At 33.3% G+C, this 20,019-nt stretch overlaps 1 protein-coding gene across 2 annotated transcripts; it reads left to right on the top strand.

Moving 5' to 3' along the window:
- The first annotated feature begins 44 nt into the window (after positions 1 to 44).
- Positions 45 to 14,575, top strand: LOC111502026 (uncharacterized). 2 transcript variants are annotated; one of them, XM_074172891.1, is made up of 8 exons: positions 45 to 190; positions 2,752 to 2,919; positions 4,267 to 4,324; positions 4,407 to 4,615; positions 4,668 to 4,773; positions 7,096 to 7,301; positions 10,076 to 10,298; positions 14,336 to 14,575. In XM_074172891.1, the coding sequence occupies exons 2-8, from the start codon at positions 2,806 to 2,808 to the stop codon at positions 14,527 to 14,529; spliced, it is 1,110 nt and encodes a 369-aa protein (XP_074028992.1). In that variant the 5' UTR covers positions 45 to 190; positions 2,752 to 2,805; the 3' UTR covers positions 14,530 to 14,575. The 2 variants fall into 2 exon arrangements, with proteins under 2 accessions (XP_074028992.1, XP_023011743.2); XM_023155975.2 differs by lacking the exon at positions 45 to 190 and adding an exon at positions 2,381 to 2,700.
- Positions 14,576 to 20,019: the final 5,444 nt, after the last annotated feature.

The raw sequence follows: 20,019 nt of genomic DNA, 5'->3' as shown, positions 1-20,019 counted from the left end.
TCAAATTTTATCCTTTCATAATCTTTAAAAATGTTACATTGAAGTTGTCAACGCACAACGAAAGCCAGTATAAAGGAATTTTACCTCATCCCAAATAGCAATATTATCATAAACGCAAATTTCCAGAAAGATGAATTCAAATCAAGTTGGAAGTGGTTTCTAATTTCGGGCTCAATACGTATTCAGTAAGGTATTCAAGTTTTTTAATAGATTGAATAAGTCGGTCCAATCATCCACCAGATCACTATGATGGAAAATCAATTTATGACTCAAGATGTTAAAGGAGTATTGAATTTTTGTAGCAAAAACACAAGGTAAAAAATATTTGTTATCAATGATGAAAAGATACTTCCTTTCAACAAAAAAACGCAACATGTGTTTCGCCATACAATGGTTTCTTTGGGCGTGTCTTTACTTTGTTCCATGTCTTGTGGTAGGCTCATTTCGGTTATTATTCATTTGTATCTTGTAGAAAGTTTGCCAAGAGTTGTCCATCTCCGGATGTGAAATTAACATTGAAATCTGCTAAAATTAGTGGCAACGTATGATAGTTTTCTTCTAATTCTTCAGAGCTCGCATGTCTCTTGCCCCTACAGTAATATATGAAACGTAACTCTCTTTTTCTATGTTCGCCTCTCGCCCTATCACATTTTTCGCAATGCTCTCATCACACATTCACCAGCTTACTCTCCAAGTCAAGCGCGCGTAGAGAAGTTTTACTTTAAAAATCCTTGTGCAATGTTCCTCAGAGAACAAAAATGATGTTTCAAGGGCATCCTAGCTAAAACCAGCTAGCAAAATTTTGTTTCGATACGGGCAGGGTGACCAGCTGCAGGCAAATCTGGCATCTATTTGTGCAATGTTCTTCAAGGAGAACACTTGCAGTGGTACTTGTAAAAAAGCAATAAGTATTATTCTTTAGTTGAAAATTACCACCTGCATACATGTATTTTCAATGTCGTTATATCTTAAGAGGACCGGCTGGGTTGGACAAGCAAATCAATTCTTTTCAATCGTTAGAAACTTTCCGACACGCTTTTCGACTTTGCACATTATTCATACATGCATTTTATTCAGTTCTGTGCTATGTTTGAAGTTGCAAGTTCCTTTAGCTCCTTGATAACTTATTTTCAAAATTTTAAGCAAACAGACAAGGAGCGAGTTAAATGTGGAACAATTTTAATAAACAATTCAAAGCGTTTCATAATATTCTGAATTACTACAAAACACCCATTTAATTTTCCATGAAATTTGATTTTTTGTCGAGCAATTTATATCTATTATTCACTTGTTCAGCAGTGTATAAAATGTCATCTAACAAATCTACTCCAGGCGATTAAATATGGATGCGCAGTAGTCCAAAATAAGTGAAACTGTGAGGCACAAACATCAAAGGTCCTAATGAGAGTGATACTACCGGTTAGCTTTTACTGTGGTACTGGTTAAAGCTATACTGTAATACTGTATAGCTTTATCAATGCTTCAGCTTAGTTCGAGGAATGATACTCTGACGGAATTCGATTTTCAATTATCGGAAATCATCGACTTTATGTTGATGATATACACTACCTTGCACTGACGAGTGGCCAAACAGCCCGAAACCGGTCTGCAAGTGTGTTCCAATAATTGAAAATCTATTGCGGCAGTTGTATCGCCAACAGCATATGCAGGAATAACTTCAGTGAAGAATCCTGCACTGACACCTGTCGGATATAATCCAACGCCCTTCGTGGTATTAGCCAGGGGAGTAGTTGTTTTCTGATAGGTGTCAGTCCATTAACCTACTGTGTAGGGTGTTGAGACTGGCCTGAACGAATTGTTCTTTTAGATGATTTGATTTATAGCCAGTCTTCAAGTATGCCCACTGACTATACGTGAAAGATATCAAGAACTTATTTTGAGTTTGTGAATTAAGGTGGAAGAACAGATGTCAGTCTGTACCTTCCAGTGCCGATTGCCATACTGAATCTCGCTCATTTACTTCTTTTTTAGTTCTCATGTATGAATATAACTGTACATTAATAAAAGACCTTTATTATTATTATTATTATTATTGTTCATCTCATTCAATAAGTTCTAGGTTTGAATTTTGGAATAAAATTAATGCTAATGTGGAATAGTATCAGTGCAAACAAAAGCACCTAACATTAGCGGTTGACTTGAAAATGACAAAACAGTTGTGATTCTGGTACAAGCAATCGAGAACAGCTATATTTTTATGTTCAAGTTCTGCGATGAAAATAATGTTAAATAATTCAAATTATGATCGAATGCGCCTGAATAATGAAACAACGATCATATATTTAGAAGAAGAAGAATAATTCGAATTATCTTGACAATCGAATCGATATATCGAATTATTATGATAATCGAATTATCGATTATTTTCAGTTAATTAGAGTTTTAGCCCATTACTAATTCGAATTTCGAATTAGCCCATCACTAGTTTTTAGTTTTTAGCAGAATAATTCCATTGATCTGAAAGGAACACAAAGAAAAGTCTGATAATCTCACACTGAGAATATTAAACTGCAAAAAGCGGACATTTATATACTTATATTAAATATGATGTCAGCGTTTATAGATAATGGGGATGATATTTGTAGATTGTGTTTGATTGAATTTACAAGGGGTTCACCCAAAATAAAATTCTTTAATGGACATTTCCCCAATATTATTATGGAAATAACATCTCTCCAGGTAGATATGTTCTGTGGAATCTGAAGAAGAAGTGAATTTATCTTGTTTTAGATTCATGAAGATGAACACCTACCTAGATTTGTATGCCATAATTGTGTTGATAAAATGAATATTGCCTATCAATTTAAAAGTCAAGTGGAAGAGTCTGATAAGACAGTTCGAAAAATTTATTTGAAACAAAGTATCAAAGTATCAATAAAGGAAGAGAATACTAGCGAGGTAATTCATATCAATATTTCTGGATATGAAATATATTTGTTTTGAGGGCATAATATGGGGCCTGAACATGCAAGTATAATTACTCACGGTAGATTCATGCACCAGTCTGAAGTCAAAATTTCATGTTCTTAATTTGTGCAATGAAAATTTACAACTATGAACAAAAACATAAATATATGTATATGCTTGCTTATGAATGTTATCGCTGAAAATCAATGATGAACTGTCTACGAAATCTTACTACATGCGATTTACCATATAAGACTGGATTAATGAATTCACCCTAACATGGTTACATAGTGTTTCTGAAAACCATTTCTATGTTCATATATACAGTTATAATCAGTTTTTACATCTAATGGACCACCAACATTTGGCTGTAAAAATCAATAGTCATAATAACTGGTGAAGTTTTCATTGTATGTGAAAATTTTCATAAACCATTTCATCTACTGTTAAATTCGAATTATATTCATACTAAAAGTGCAATTTATTTTATTGTACTTTATATTTAAAGTGAATTAGTCTTGTGCTAAATAAAGGCTATTATCAGTCCCAAGAAACTAATAAGAGTAATTAACGTTTGTTTGAAGGTGATTGACAATGTAATTAAAGTGTCTTGATTTTCGCCATTTCTTTCCAAATCATTGAAAATGCAGTACAGCGAATTCCTTTGCTGAATCTTTTTTTGAAGTTCCACTCTCTTACTTTACTATAGTATGTGATTTCTCTTCAATATTGAAATGTCTTCTTCTCCTTTGAGACATTCCTTTTCCGAAAATTATGGCACACCCTAAACTTGATAAGTATGTCATTGTTTATTTTTGCATTTTACTTTTAATAGTCATTGACTATATATTGTGCAAGATGTGTGTACCTTTTGTTATCTACTTAAATTGTTAAAAATACATGTTTCGCTAGTACAATTTGAAGTATTCATACACTGCAGCTGAAAAAGCAAAGTTGCCCCGGAGCGCCAATTAATTTTTGTTATTTCATGATTTGTATTATTCTTCTTTAATGAACAAATAATACAAAAACAACCAAATCAATAAAATTTGGATTTAAAATTTTATACTGAAATTTAAATTATGATTTTCAAAATTGAAGAAATACAGTAAAACATTCAAAATAACAAAGTTGATTCATGTTTCCATGGAATTAGAAATTTTTACTAAAAATTTAGAAGACAAAAAAATTCTTAACGTAAAAACAATTAGTCTACAAAGTATGGGGCTTTCTAGAATCTACTACTAATAAGTGAAGGAGTTTGACATGAGAGTAGTGCAAATATTTCAAAGCATTTATATTCAGAACTATTGTCATTGCCATTGTTTCATTTTCCAGATAAGTGATGATTTTGAAGAATCTCCAAAGATAGAATTTTCTGATTTATCCAATCATGGTAAGAATATTTATGTTTGATCAAGTTTATTTACAAATATATTTTTGAATAGTGTTTGGTTCATTCAGTTATTTTCTTTTAGAGTTTTTTGAATTTAAATCATTACCACCTGGAGAGAAAGAACCAGTAAAAAACGATTCTAAATCTTCAAACACCAAATTATGTTTAATATGTAATGAAGAACTTTTGGATACCATTTCCATGAAAAATCATTTAAAAACCCATGGAGTTTTTGAAAATCTAGAGTGTAAAGATTGTGGAAAGAAATATAAAAATAGCTATGACTTGAAGGTACGACAGACACTTGTAAGTTGTATGAAGTTTAAGTTGAATTGTATTTCAGATACATTTAAGGAAACATAATGGATTACGACCGTACTCCTGTGAAACTTGCAAAAAATCTTATTCAAATCCTAGGAGTTACTGGAGGCATAAAAAAGTACATACAGGTTTGTTGAATTTATTTCTCTGAGTTGAGAAAATCTTTTTCAAGAAAGTATTGTAAGAAATGGTGATTATGACTTCCCTTCCAAACTCTCCATTTTTGAGATAGTATTAAAAAACCTGAAGCGCACACATATCAAACATAAAAGAGTGTTCCAATGCCAATTCTTTGAAAAGTCAATCGCTGACCCTAATCGCTGACTGATAATCATTTTTGTGGTCTGTTATCTTCTAATTGAAAATAGTGTTGGAGTGAAATACTTCGATCATTAATTAGTATGTTTTGGTGATTGGTGCATTCAATAGTTGAGTTCTCATTAATTTGTGCACAGAATTGCATTATTGCTTGTCTTCTCTACATCCCTACTCTATGATTTGACCAGACATGCTAATTTTTATTGGGAAAAAAAGGCAATCCTAGCTACCATAATGTCTCGAGGGTTACAGTGGGGGTTGAATAGACTTTCTGCCACCTCCTATGCCAAGGTTTACCTGTGTTTAGAAAAGTATCATAATTACTTATGAAGGATCAAATCTATTGGAAACATTTCTCCTCATCAGAATGAAAATGCTGATATGGGAATGTAGGCCTCCACAGCTGGCGTCAATGGTTTGGTTGGTTTCCGGCTAAGAGGCTAACAACGTCAAATCATCATTCAAACAGAATGTATTTAGAAGCCCTAGAAATACACAAACACCAAGAGAACTTCAACAGAAAGAAAGAGAAAACATATCTACGAAATATCTGGCACAAGGCATTGAAAACCGCCAAAAAGTGTTTTCATTAGATTCATTTCTTGCCAGAGGTTCCAAATTGTACTTATCAATTTATGAAGAAACAAATAAATAATATTCTATTTTTTCAAGGTAATCTACTCTACTTTATCTTCATAAAAAGCAGAGCCTCGTTGAGAAATACTTGATAGTATTTCCTTTCAGTAAACTCTCTGGCTCTTCCGCTGTCACTAATGTCTCTTTCGTGCATTGATTGGGAGCCAGAACTTGTGAATATTTCGTTTTCTTTGTAATTCTTTTTGCTACCTTCATAACAGTATTTTGTTTCTGTCGTCACGTATTTCAAGTTGTCATAGACAGTTTGATAATCAATTCGTCGCTAGGTTACCGAAAGGAAAAGTAAGTTATGAGCATGCGCGTTATTGCTATCTAACCGGGAGGGAACGAGGCACCTTTGTTCCGCATATAGGACACAGAAAGCGAACTTTTCATCCCGCAGTGAGAAAAGTCGAATTTTCCACCTTTACTTTGTGACAGAGGTTGACTCGAGTTTCTCGATAAATTTCCAAGAGCTTTGAATGATAGAATTTGTGTACGTTGTAGGTATTGTGACAGTGTACAGTTTTTTTAAAATTAAATTTCTGAGAATATTTTTGAGTTACATATGTAACCAAAACTTAAGAAAATATCAGCTCTGTTTAATTTTGGAATAAAGATAGGAAAACCTTTTTCGTATGTCATGTTCCAAGGAGGCAGAAAATTCGATCTTTTTGATTGTATGTTCAGAAGCGACAAATTCAAAGCAATAATGGTCAAAAAATGATCTGCAGTTGAACTTGCAAATACATAACAATGACATTCAACCAATAAATTATAAGATATTATTAGTATGAATGCTTGGAAAGAGCAATAACCCCAAAGGTTACTGAAAATCCTGAATACATCTCGGGATTTTGCCCTTCCAGTAATGGTGCAATAACTTCATGGCCGGAGAGGAACTTTTACCAGGCTTTCAAATGTTTTCAATTCCAACCTTGCCAGATCCTCTATAATGGTAAATGGGCATTTTTAAACTTTATAACATGAGGGATATTAGCAGTTTTCTATTGTTTCAGTTCGACTACTCAACTTAGATCGAAAAACTTAACAAGTGCCACCTATTGAACCGCAGTTTTTCTGAAAAAACATCTTTATTCTGAACCTGAATAAGTTGGACATGGCAATAAAAGAGTCACCCAATATTTTGATGTTCAAAGTACGATTGAAAACCTATTAAAAAATATGTCATACCATCGAAAACATTTTGCACATCATTAATCCATCCTACCATGTTACCTAGTTTTCAAGTATTGATTTACCTTTTGTAATATATGTTAGACTGTTACTAATTTTTGTCATTGTATTATAAGTGTGTTTTACACTTCATGGACATTTTCATCCTACTGATTTGTAAAAGGGTTTTTATACTTTTCAACAAGAGGAGTAAATATTATTATTATTAGCAAGATATTTTACGGTCTACAATAGGTCTCTGTTTTCTGAAAAAATTTAGAAAATAAGCCTTTTAATAATATTACTGCTCTTCATTTCAGGAGAGAAACCTTTCAAATGTAAGATTTGTGGTAAAGGTTTCATTTATTCATCTCCATTGGAAATTCATCTGAGAACACACAGTGGTGACAAACCTTTTGTATGCGCTGAATGTGGAAGTCGTTTTTCAACATCAACACAACTCAAAATGCATACTAGGGTTCATCACTCCAAAGAGAAACCATATCGTTGTGATATATGTGCCAAGGTAAATTGTATCAATTTCAAAATAATATCTTTACAAATATATGTATATCATGCAAAGAAGTAACTTTCAGACACAAACTGGAAGAAAAAAGCTCTCTCGAAGCAGCTGCTTTCATATTAACATTGATTTACACGAAAGAAAAATATTTTTGAAAACAGCTACTTTTATATGAATACTGAAGTTTTAAATGAAATTTATTGTGAAAATTCAATAATTATTATCATGGATAGTGTTATAGATTTTCATCAAGTTCATTCATAGATAATCTATTATGTATTGGGAATTTCTGAAGGAGTTAAAGGGATTATTAGAGATTCTCCTTTTTTTCACAGATACAATTTTTTCATTTGCTGTGATTTTTTGTTGTTGTTATTGACGTGGACTCTCCACTCTCTACTGTATACACTTTTTTGTTTTGTTTTTTAAGCACACCAAAACAACTTAATTTTCAGTAGGTTTCATTCTGCATGCTACAATCATTCTCTAGTAGATAGTATTATTTATTACTTTGTCTTTCCTTTTTCAATTTTGGAATTTCTGAACTGCATTAGGTTTTTTTTAATTTTCAAATCCCATCAATGTTTTCACGTTTGATAATGTTCAATTCACCTTCAATATGCTTATTTTCATTGACGAGCTTGTTAAGCTTTTCCGACATGAAACAAACAGTGAGATTACCAAAAGGATTCTCCAAAATCGACCTACTCAGAAAAGGTTGTTCATTTTTGTCATAATTCATTCAAGTCAACCTGAATTTCTAGCCTATCTGGTGCAGAACTAGTTAACCGTTGCAATGTTTCTTGATATCTGTTATCTGATTGATACTTCCCCAGAAATACATACACACGTGTGGAAAAACATCAGATTCAAGTTATACAATTCTTCGTCAGAGATGTCTCAGAAAAGTAGGAACCTATATTCTTAGTATCTAGAATACCTATGCATTTCTTTGAGTTCAAGTTGAAGTATATACAATGGTATGTTTCGTTTTTTATATGGATTTTCTCGTTGTCTTTTCATGTAATAGCAATAACATATTTAGACTCTTATCGAAATAAATTTTTCAGTGACCGAATGTTGATTACGATTTTTTGAATAGAAACGCCTAGAAATATATGTGTCTTTTTACATGGTGCTGGTGATGGGTTTTCAAACAACACTTGTATCTTTTTACAAACACTTGAATGAAGGAATGGATATTCACATCTACCTGCACAAATTTTCAAGAGATTTTTGGAGTTAATGGCCTCTTATTTTTGGAGACATTTTGAGGAATTATATGACCTGACTTTGATGATATTTTTCCAAAGAGAGACGTCCAGAAATAGTGTCGTGATGGCTCAATTTGATATGATAGTGGCTACTAAAATTGATGGAAAATAATCATAAATCTTCATTAAAAAATCCTGGGACTCCATAATGAAAATTGCTCCATACTAGATCATAAAAAACAAAACATCTTATTTTTCTCAAAATATTTTTGAAATACCCATTGAAATCTATAATGTATATGGACTTAGCTTCTCTTACCGCATTTATGAGTCTGATTATTGGTACTTACAGTTCACCTAATGACATGTTGCTAAGTGACCACTAGCGTGCGATATTTTGATACTGTAACGTTCTGATTAATTATTCAATACAAAAACATCACTTTTTTTTCATCCTTGCAATAGATGAACTGGAATGAACCTTTTTTATGAAGTACGAAAAATCACTCACTAGCAGCGCTAGTAGTTCGGTAGGGACAAACACTGCCTAATCCTCATATAAACATATGGTAAAGTACAATTAAAAATTAAAAAAGAATGTTTTTAACGGGAGAATATGTTCCTGGAGCAAAACTAAAATTTGCAACTGGAAAAGATAACAATGTTGTACCATTAAAACGTTGGCTTGCATGCCGTAATTTAAAAGTAACTGAAAAAAAAGTGAATTAATAGACAGGTTAGTATACAGACTCTAGTAAAAATTAAAAATAATTATGAATTTCAGATTTATTTCCGAGTGAAATATGAATCAAATATAGATGGTAATGAAATAAATTCAATTGAATATGATTTAGTAAACGATTGAGGTTATATCTCATTCTAATCAATGGTAAATAATTAACTATGAAAAATGTACTACTCATTTCATGTTTAGAGCATACATATGATTATTTATTAATTTTTTGCACTGTTAAATCCACCCTCCTCGAAGTATGTATCCATTTCTTACATCTAACCTCATTAATATGAGGGTTTATAAATGGTATAAAAAACACATTTTCTTCCGGATATCAATTATCCGACGTACAATTCGCAAAACAGCAATGCTTTGTTGGCATTATACTAGCACAAAATAATTTTTTATATCAGATTTATATTTTTAAATAATCAATTAATATTACGTAAATAACACTGTTTTACATGTGAATAGTTTATGTTTGTCCCTACTACTAGTGCTGCCTCTCGTGACACGTTCGCTGTACTATTCTCAGGAAAAAGGCTCATTATTTTAATATGACAAGTTTTTTAGACAAATCGAAAGACAGGTATGTTTATTATTATTGTACTTTAGTAAAACACTCTTTAAATCCTTCAAAGTAAGAATCAATTTTGCTGCAGCTGGAGTATTTGTGTAGTAATTCATCTCACTCAAATATCAGTTTCTGGTATACACACCAACATTTAAAAAATTCAATATGTTTAGTGGATGCCTGAATATTCAGATTCAAAAAAATCCTTTTATATATTCAATATACGGCCTAAATTGATGAAAATCTTTTTCAGGAGTTTGCTGGTGGTTCTGGTTTAGCAGCTCATACACTTACACATACTGGGGAAAGGAAATTTGTGTGTCCCACCTGCGGCAGAGGATTGAGAACATGTGGTGATTTAAAAAAACATTTACGTACTCACACAGGAGAACGACCATACAAATGCAAACTACCTGATTGTGACAAAGCATATAAAACCTGTAGCCAGTTAAGTGCACATCTCAAATCACATACTGGTAAGGTTTTCAGTTGAACTATTGTGTTCTTTATTAGTGTAGTAATTTCTGGTATAATGAGACAAATACTTGTTTTCATTCAGGTGAATTAAATTAGAACTTACATCAGAATTGAACTCTAATGTAATATATAGGATGTACAGCATCCATCAAATAATACATTAATAAACAACCAAGCTTTTGTGAAACTGCCGATAGGAAATATAAAGAATACAGCTGAAAATACACAAAATAAAACCTTCATGAAGAGGACTGAAAAACTGTTTCAACAAAGCAGGGTTCTCATCAGAACTACTACAGAACATCTTACGTGACACAGTCTATTTAGGGGACACCTGAATAGAATAGGGCTACATAAATGATACCATAGTAACAGGCAATGCAATAAAGGGATGTGTTAGTGTTCATATTGTTATGAAGTTCACCACAAAACAAGAAGAACCAGCTCCTAAGAAATTGAAAATAGTCATAATAAAAAAATGAAAAGGTTTAGTGAAAACAATTCAAACCCATCCACTCATCTTTCCTAGCTGTGAGTGCTTAAATTGATTCCTTGGGATTATTTGGCACTCGTAATTTTTGTAAATTGGAAAATAAGTCCCTGTAGATAGATAAGTTCATGTAGATTATAATAGATCTGTCTATGGTGCCGAACCAAGCTGAACCTTATTTTTTTCTTCAGTGTTGTCAAAGTTTCGTGAAAAATACAGGGGATTCAAATGCGGCGAAAATCAAACATAAACAGATACATTGAATAACTGCCTTTTATTTAGAAGTACTAATATACGCTCATGGAAACCTATAAGTCTAGATATACTATAAAACAAAAAACAAAGAAATTTTCAAGTAGCAACAGAGATGTAGAGTAGTATCATTAATAATATTCCTCTTCAATTTAAAAATGATTGAATGTTGATAATAAAAAATTGACTTTACTTATCCACTGGAATGTATAAGTTTCAACATATTGTTTTTCAACTGTGGCAATCCATTATATTTAGAAAATATTTAGACAACCTGCATCTATGAATATGTACATCAATTTCTCTTCTTGTTGGATAATGGTGAATTTCTTCATCACATACCTATGTAATATATCTATCATAGTGGAAATATGTGTTTTACACTTCAAAATTATTCTCATTTAACTATTTTGCAACTTTTGGAGTGCAGAGATTTTTGGTAATCATAGGAATATAGTAGAGTCCAAAAATGGCTAGGTTATCTTTTAAAAAAATAAGGCTTTTTGTCATCTTTCTGTAAATGTAGTTGAAGTGGAATTTTAATAACAAATAACTGTTGATTATGAATTTCAAATATTTAAATTTCTCCACAGGTTCAATTTTGCCCTTTTCAACAGTCGAAGTGACTTTTGATATAATAATCTATTTTTGCTTTTGTGACGTTGTTAAAATCATTGCTTTTGTTGAAGCTGGGATGATTCTGCCACCGTGATAGGAATCACACGTTGAAAGGTAAGACCTCGTTAGTCCTTAGCTCGCACAAGTTTCTCAACTTCTGAGAGTTGTCGTTCGTATGGGGGCGACAGCTGATTAATGGAAAAACAGTTTTTTTTTCTAAACAGTTACTCAAGTTTGAGTTGATTTTTTTGGGGGTGTTGAAAAGCCTGATGTAGGGATTGATTTTTAACGATGAATCTCTTTGTTGAGGTCTGAATCAGAAAGATATATATATTCGGATAGGTTTATGCGGTAAGAAATCTGTGAAACTGTAGTTTGTGTAAGTTTTTTGTTGTTCGGTTCGATTTGGGTTTTAAATCCATTGTCAAGAACTGAAAAGTATGGCCAAACTAAGGTCTCAATCTGCCTACTTACTTACAACACACATTTTGTATGACTATCATTCCTCCCATTAAGTTGAAAAACTAAACAACAAAAAACGTTAGATGAAATGCAATCTGAACTACAGGTAATAGAAGTATTGTGACTGATAAGATCAAATATATAAATAATTTCGTGGGGTTGCAGTCATTGATGTAGTTTGATTATGTCGATGAATAAACGAACTGACTTAAATATTCTCACAGATATATACTTATATTTTGGAATATCAAAAAGAAAAAGACAAATTTGAATCACTCTCTAATCAAAATTTGATCAGTCACAATCAATGAATGTTTTTCTTTTTCATTAGAGATTCCAATCTTTGTGAATAACCTCACTCAGGTAATCACTTCAATTTTTTTTTATTACATCAAATTGTTGTCAAGTTGTCTAAGAGGAAGGCATTAAACGGTGTTGAAAGCTTGAAAAAAATAATTAGTTTTCTATAATCGAATTTTATCATTGAAATTGTATATAAGTATATACAAGAAAACAAAAAAAATCCCTAAGATGCTTTGGGAGTAGTAAAAAAAATACATATACTATATATGAGGCAGAGTTTTAAGGTCATTCATGAGTGATAACCTTACGCCTTCAGTCTCGGGGAAAAGAAAGGGACTGCAGGAATTGTCCTGACTCCCTTCTGACGATAATCTGTTCTATTCATACTTAACTTGACTACATGTTATAGTGAAGTGAATCCAGTTTTTCACTATCTTGCAGGATACTTCAACGTTTTTGAACCAAATGTGTAAAATATATTATGATAATGGATTCTGGACATGGAGAGGTTACACTCATACTATATCGATTTAGTTGATGTCTGTCGATGGGCAGGTTCTCTTTATATCCAGAAACTTCTTTTTGGTCATATATTTCTTTGAATACTGTTTCAGTTCCGGTAGTATTTTCATATAGGTAGGTAAGTAGATTCAAAGTGAGTGGGTCTATTCGGCCCTCCACTGCAACCCTTGTGGGTTTATTATGGCTCACACCTATTCAAACTCAACCAAATAAGTCCATCTTCTTGATGGAGCTGATTAGTTTATTTGGACTGTGACATCTCAGCTCAGAAGGAAATGGTGAAACTCTGCCAAACTGTGAAAGTCTTATTCGGTCTGCGGAGGGGAAGTATGTGCGGGGTATGTGCTCTGCTGATTCTTTATCTTCTGAATAAAAACAACGGTCCAAGTTTCTTTATATGACGATTCAGATGATCGTGACCTGTAAGTAGGTATATTAGACAATCATTTGGAAATGTATTTTAAAGTATGTACAAATATCTTTAAATGGACCAATCCTGGTATATTTTGCCAGGAGTCTGAAACTCTTCTTGTGGTACACATATTCAGAGTTTATTTTGCAAAGCCTAAAAGAAGGCCAATGGCATGTTCTGGCTGCAGCACTCCTCCTCATAAGAAAGTCAGCAGCTTCATTACATTTAAGGTCTGTGTGGCCAGAAATCTGGACCAGACCATAGTCCCTAGGCAAATTTATATCTCTGTCTTGGGTCTGCGTCCATATATACACCTACATCTCTCAGTATTTCCTCTTACTGGAGGATCCAGTTCCCTGTACTCAAGATAAGAACTGTATAAAGCAGGTCGCAAGCCTTGCATCAGGAGGTATTGAGTCGGAGGTCATTCTCAGAATGCTGTAACTTTCAGGGTCAGCCAGTATTATACTTCGCCTTGCATATACTTGTTTTGTGCAATGTGAAGACATTAGACCTACGATTTCTATAATAGCTGCTGACAGTGTGGTGCAGAGTGTACGGGAGAAAGGCAGGCTAGTGTGTCTGTATAGCATCTGTTTAAAATCTGTTTTTCCGTTAACCAGCTGTCGCACCCCTACGAACTACATCTCTCAGAAGTCGAAACTTGTGCGAGCTAAGGACTAACGAGGTCTTACCTTTTAACGTGTGATTTCTAACACCGACATGCTACCGTCCGCTATAAAGCCAGCCTTCTGGTATTTGCATATATGGTGCCTGTAATCAACTTGTATTATTTATTCAAGCATGCCATCATTATTATTTTGCTATTAAACGGAATTTTAAAATTTTGTCCATTGTTTTTGAATATATATCCAGTATACAAATTTTACTTTTATGGATATAAATTCAAAAAATGGTTCATGGAATTTAACAAAGTTTCTAGTATTTGAAAACCGTGATAAAAATTATCATTTCAGGTGAGAAGAATTTCCCATGCCCAATTTGCTTAAAGTATTTTGGAGATGCAACTCAGTTGAAAATTCATAGTCGAGTACACACGGGAGATAAACCATACAGTTGTTCTATTTGTGGTTGCAAATTTACACAATCTGGTTCGTTGTATAATCATATGAAGATTCATAATAAAAATGATTCTGACAATATGAAGTAGTAAGAGTGTAATAATTCAGTAATTTATAAATAAAAAAATTAGAGTACTTTGTGTTTGTTGATGAATATCAAATGCTTACCTTTTTAAACTGCCATAGAATATCTGACTCTCTTTCATTCAACATTGTTGGAATCCGAAATGAGAGAGGTTGGAGATATAGTTATAGTAGATTGGTTGCAATATATTTACAAAACAGTTATTTAAATGACTTTTTTATGTAACATTCGATCAAAAAAACCTTTGTCATTTGTTTTAGAATAAAATACTTTATTGTTTATATATGCACATTTTTTGACTCCAAATTAGTTTATTTGTGCTGCATGTGAGGAAGAAAGTCAGGGTTTTCATGAAAAATGAATTTGTAACTATCATTATTGCAGTTTTGTCCTATATGATCATTTTTCAAACTAATACAATATAAGTTTTATTGTATTAGTTTTATTTGTCCTATATGGACCTTTTCAAATTTATACAATAAAAGTTTTATTGTATTAGTTTGATAATGTCCATATAGGACGAACCTGCAGTAACGATAGTTACAAATAAAACTGAAAAAACATAGAAAGTTTAATTTATCATTTTTCATGATGATTTCCTACCACTTAGTAACGGCTAAATCAATCAATTTATTGTTAGGGTTTTCCTCAAAAAGTTGGCTCTCCAAGGAAAGGAATATATTGCTCTGAGAAGGTGATTGTTTCTGATTGAATTGGTCTTTTAGATAATTTGATTTACAGCCATTCTCCAAGTATGCCCACTCATTTATGTGAAGTTTTCTCCCTTATACAAGGAATTGGACAAATTCAGATATGCGGTTGGTTACCTCGTTCACGGGCAGATGGGGCGATAACAAACATGTTTGTCGTTCGCTTCAGCCAAGTTCAAGGAATGATACTCTAGAAGAATTCGATTTTCAATTATGGGAAATCATTGACTTCATGTTGATGATAGACAGTACCTTGCACTGACGAGTGGCCAAACAGCCCAAAACCGGTCTGCAAGTGCATTCCAATAATTGAAAATTGATTCCCGAAGTTGTATCACTAACAGCATATGCAGGAATAACTTCAGTGAAGACTGCTGCACTGACTCCTGTGTCGGATATAATTCAACGCCCTTCGTGATATTAGCCAGAGTAGTAGTTGCTTTCTGATAGGTATCAGTCCATTAAGCTACACTGTAGGTAAGTTGAGACTGGCCTGAACGAATTGTTCTTTTAGATAGTTTGTTTCTGAAATATTTGAAATTACTTGCGTATAACTGATTACAAACTAGTCAGGACGTGGACATCCGATAAAATTTACAATGCCTAAAACAGTTTTTGAATATCTTTCATGAAATTTGTTTCTTTTATACACTGGAATAGCTTTTTGCAGCCAGTGAGATACCATCCGACCTTAATGTTCATTAAAACGATGACTCACGTCGAAAATGGCTGTTTGGCCGAGTTGTATCCAAACAGCATAGTTGAATTTTTGTTCCCTGACTACCCCTTTTAAACAGAGAAGGCTGCGCACCAACTCATGTAGCGTGAATCAGTTAATTATTTTGTCTTGGTACACGTTATGACTGGTACTCCACGTCTTGTGATAATATTGCATAATTCTTTTCTCCCCCTATCTCCTTCTATCATTCTGTTAATTCACCAACTTAGTCAAGCTATCTAAAAATTCAAGAAAAAATTGAAACCTCAAAATAATTGAAGCAAGGAGAATAATCATCGTTAGAAAAATTAATTTATAAACTTCAACGACTGATTTTACTTATATCTCTCAAGTAACAGAGAACTAAAACAGTTGAACTCAACCCAAGAACATTCTAACAAATTCATAATAACTAAAAAAGACCAGAACCATTGAAAATAAATAGAATAAAATCATACTTGATTTTCCTCAATGCCTAAAAACAATGAAACGATTCCTTTTTATTAACATATATTCCTCGTGTACCAAGCCCAATTGATCAAAATGATCATAACAAAAAAATTGCTCTTAAGCAAAATATCGATAAAAATAAAATAAAAACAACAATAAAAATTAATTGGCGCTGCGGGGCGACTTTATTGATTCCAGTGGCGCATTTGCTTTTTCAGCTGCAGGAAAACCCGGAAAAACCTGCAGCACCACATCATCTGAAGATCTTGATCTAACAATGTTCTCTCTCTCATAAAACAAAATGTAGGGTGTCTCCAGAGGCTCCAATAAATTCAATGCATCGCCAGAACACTTCGTGACACGACTATCGTCAAACTTAAACCAGTCCATTTCGTCTTTGACCAAGGCGTAATAATGACCAAATTCAACGCCAGAACCACAGTGAACAATTACTGCATGAATATTATAATCGTGGTCTGCTAGGCTGAAATGTTCATCTATTTCGAACCTTCCAAAGAGTTTCTTGCTTCCGTTAGAGGTTGAGTCTTGTTTGAAAATCATCAGTGTTATTATTAGATTGACTGGTGCCTCGGCTATACTTGTTTCCTTATAACAGTCAGTTAGTTTGGCGCATGTTTGACAATACAGTCGATCATCACCTGTTAAAAATTCCATTTAAGCAAATACTATCGTGTATAACAACTCAAAATAAAATTCCCCGACCTACGGTCTCGGGATTCCAATCATACCTTCATATACTCAAGTCATTTGGTCAATTAAATTTCGAAAATTGTGTATATATCCTGTGGAAAGGAAAAATCAAAAACTTTTTTTTCAGTGTACCTCTCGACTGAAGGTTTTTGTACATGGCTGATTGACATAGTTTAATAGCTTCTTCCAGTATATTTCTCGTTTCCACGACTTCTTTTTCAGTTTTAGTTAGTATAGCTTCGTACTCTTCTGATTGGTTCCTTGCTTCTTCATTACGTTTTTTCATCAAATAATCGTCCAGGTTCTTCAAAACGAACCCTTCGTGTTTTTCCCCTTACCTGTGCTTTGTTTTTATTGTGGACTCCTTCAGTTCTTTCCACCATACGCAATCAGTCTGTCTACATCTTCTAATATTGCTTCCTGTACGACTTTGGTTAAAGTAAGGTCTATTGTCCTGATCATCTGAATATTTTCCCTATGATCAGCTTCGTTTTCACTAAATTATTCCTGGTTATTTCTGAAATTTTGACCAAGATATTTTTCTTCCCAAGTCATAATGGCACCATGGCACCGAAACCTTGTCCACTTTTCGAGGGTATTTTATTTATCTCCATTTTGTCTTAAAGTTTCGAAACTCCACCAATCTTCACATTTGAAATCATTCATTCCATTCAACTTATTTCTATTCCCCCTAATTATCATATTTGGAAAATTTTCTTCCTTCTCAATTGCTTCCATAATTGTTTTTTCCGGCCTTCTCTTGGCATGTATTGTATTGTTGACAGAGTCTCTTCTTCCAATGACTTGTTTATGACCATGGGGAGATTGGCATATAACAGTTTCTTCCTAAATAGCTTAAATAGCCTCACTAGTTTTTCGCTTTCTCTAAATCTAAATTGGTCTCTTTCCATATTAGAATTTCAACGTATGTCATTGCATCTTCACGCCGGCCGCTTTTCAATTGGTTCAAATCTAAAGCTTTATTATCTTTCTCAAATATGCTTCTTCTTAGTCAGTCATCATTATCTTGCACAACCGCTTACAAAATGTTGAAACATCTTCATCGTATCTTTGTAGCAACGCTTGAATTTAGCCAACTTCAAAAGGTAATTTAAAAGGCGGAAATCAGAAAAGCCTGAAGTATCAAAACTCCTCTCTGACACAAAACACCATGAACATTCCTGGTTAATTTTAATTTAAATGATTAGAAAAGTTGGTCGTCCCTCGCTAGTAAGTATTCACCCTGTGCCTAGATTTTTTCCTGCATGAAATAAAATCAAATGCACTTTAACTTTTTGCCCTTTAAAATACAATATCATTTTTTCGACCAAGCTTTTAAACGCTCCAAGATTACAAATTCTATTTCCTTTTATGTCACTGACACTAGAAAAATTTATTCTGGAATATTAAATCGTCAAAATTAAATTGTCCCTGCCACTGCTAAAAGTCTTAAAATTTTATAAAAATATTTATTTATTTTTTATTGCCACAGCTCCATTTTGTACCATAGTTTCTTAAATATCTCTCAAAGTTTGTAAAAAAATGTATGACACCTTTTATGTACCGTCAATTTCTATCTCTGTTTATAAATTCTCTGAAAAAGCCAATTAACTATCCCGCTGCTAGCAAATGTATTAACAGCCTTATTGTCCTTGATTTTCATCAAGTATCGGCCGATTCCATCATATAACTAATATGTATATTAGGAATCATGACCATTAACGAACCATGTACGAACTGATAGATTTCTACTGTTTAAGTGTTATTCATCCGGCAAATATGAAATTGAAGACCCAGAAGAGTTACTATGAGGAATAGATCACTCAATGAGTGTGACTTCAATAATTAATCATCAGAATCTGACACGAACAGAAGTTTAATGAGAGATGATAAAATGACCGAATGGATTGCAATTAACAACCTTGTCGTTAACGAAAACCCACATGGTTTCTTCTGAGATCCAACGATTTTGACAGAGAAATCGACCTCGGTGGTGGGTGCTCGAAGACGAAACTCGTAAGTGACTACAAATATTTAATCTTTGAGGTTACGAATTTAAGACAGGTTCCAGAAAAGCACCGAAAATTTAAGGATGGCAAGGATTCTTCCTCAAATACTATGTATTCGAGGATAATTTTATCTCGAGAAATCCATCTTACATCTGCTAGAGCGAAAATGTCTCATTTACCTGATTATCGACTAGACACTTTCATTTCTAAATTTATTAATACCGGTGTAGACTATTTTGGTCCGATGAATGTAATGGTTGTAAGACGTACAGTTGCCTGAGAGATATTAAATCTCAAAGAAATCAACTTTAAACGTTCAAGCCAGTCTCGGATATTCCTACACAGTGGGTTGAATGGACTGACGCCTATCAGAAAACAACTACTCCCCTAGCTAATACCACGAAGGGCGTTGGAGTAAATCCGACAGGCGTCAGTGCAGGAATCCTCACAGAAAATTTTCTGCATTTACAATTGGCAATACAACTAGAAGAGTCGACCTTCAATTTTGGAACGGACACACTTGCAAATCGGTTGCGGGCTCATTAGCCACTCATCAGTGCAAGATAGTGGCCATCATCGACCTAAAGTCAATGATATTCCATAATTGAAAATCGGAATTCTTTCAGAGTATTTCATTACTCTTCCTAAGTTGGAGAGAACAACAAAATATCACTCCATCTAATGAACGAGGTACTAACCAACTGCATATCCGAAATTAGCCCGATTCCTCTGAATGAGGAAGAAAAACTTTCTTATTAGTCAGTGAGCTATGCTTGAAGACTGGCAGTAAACAGTGAAGCTATTTACCTATACGATCCATGGCATTCTAGATCAAAAAATGAAAATTGGATTAAAAATTATTTGTCAAATATTGACAAGAGAAGTATTGTTGGATT

Source organism: Leptinotarsa decemlineata, unplaced genomic scaffold, assembly GCF_025532065.1.
Source record: "Leptinotarsa decemlineata unplaced genomic scaffold, Ldec_3_MD MMD2_tig00000199_RagTag_RagTag, whole genome shotgun sequence".
NCBI lineage: Eukaryota > Metazoa > Arthropoda > Insecta > Coleoptera > Chrysomelidae > Leptinotarsa > Leptinotarsa decemlineata.
This window is presented reverse-complemented; position numbering and strand designations above follow the sequence as displayed.

Bases quoted from the DNA above. Each gene is read 5' to 3' on its own strand.
- LOC111502026 (XM_023155975.2), top strand. From the start codon at position 2,566: ATGATGTCAGCGTTTATAGATAATGGGGATGATATTTGTAGATTGTGT. The intron at 4,774-7,095 runs GTTTGTTGAATT...TCTTCATTTCAG, and splicing joins GCATAAAAAAGTACATACAG to GAGAGAAACCTTTCAAATGT. The intron at 7,302-10,075 runs GTAAATTGTATC...AATCTTTTTCAG, and splicing joins GTTGTGATATATGTGCCAAG to GAGTTTGCTGGTGGTTCTGG.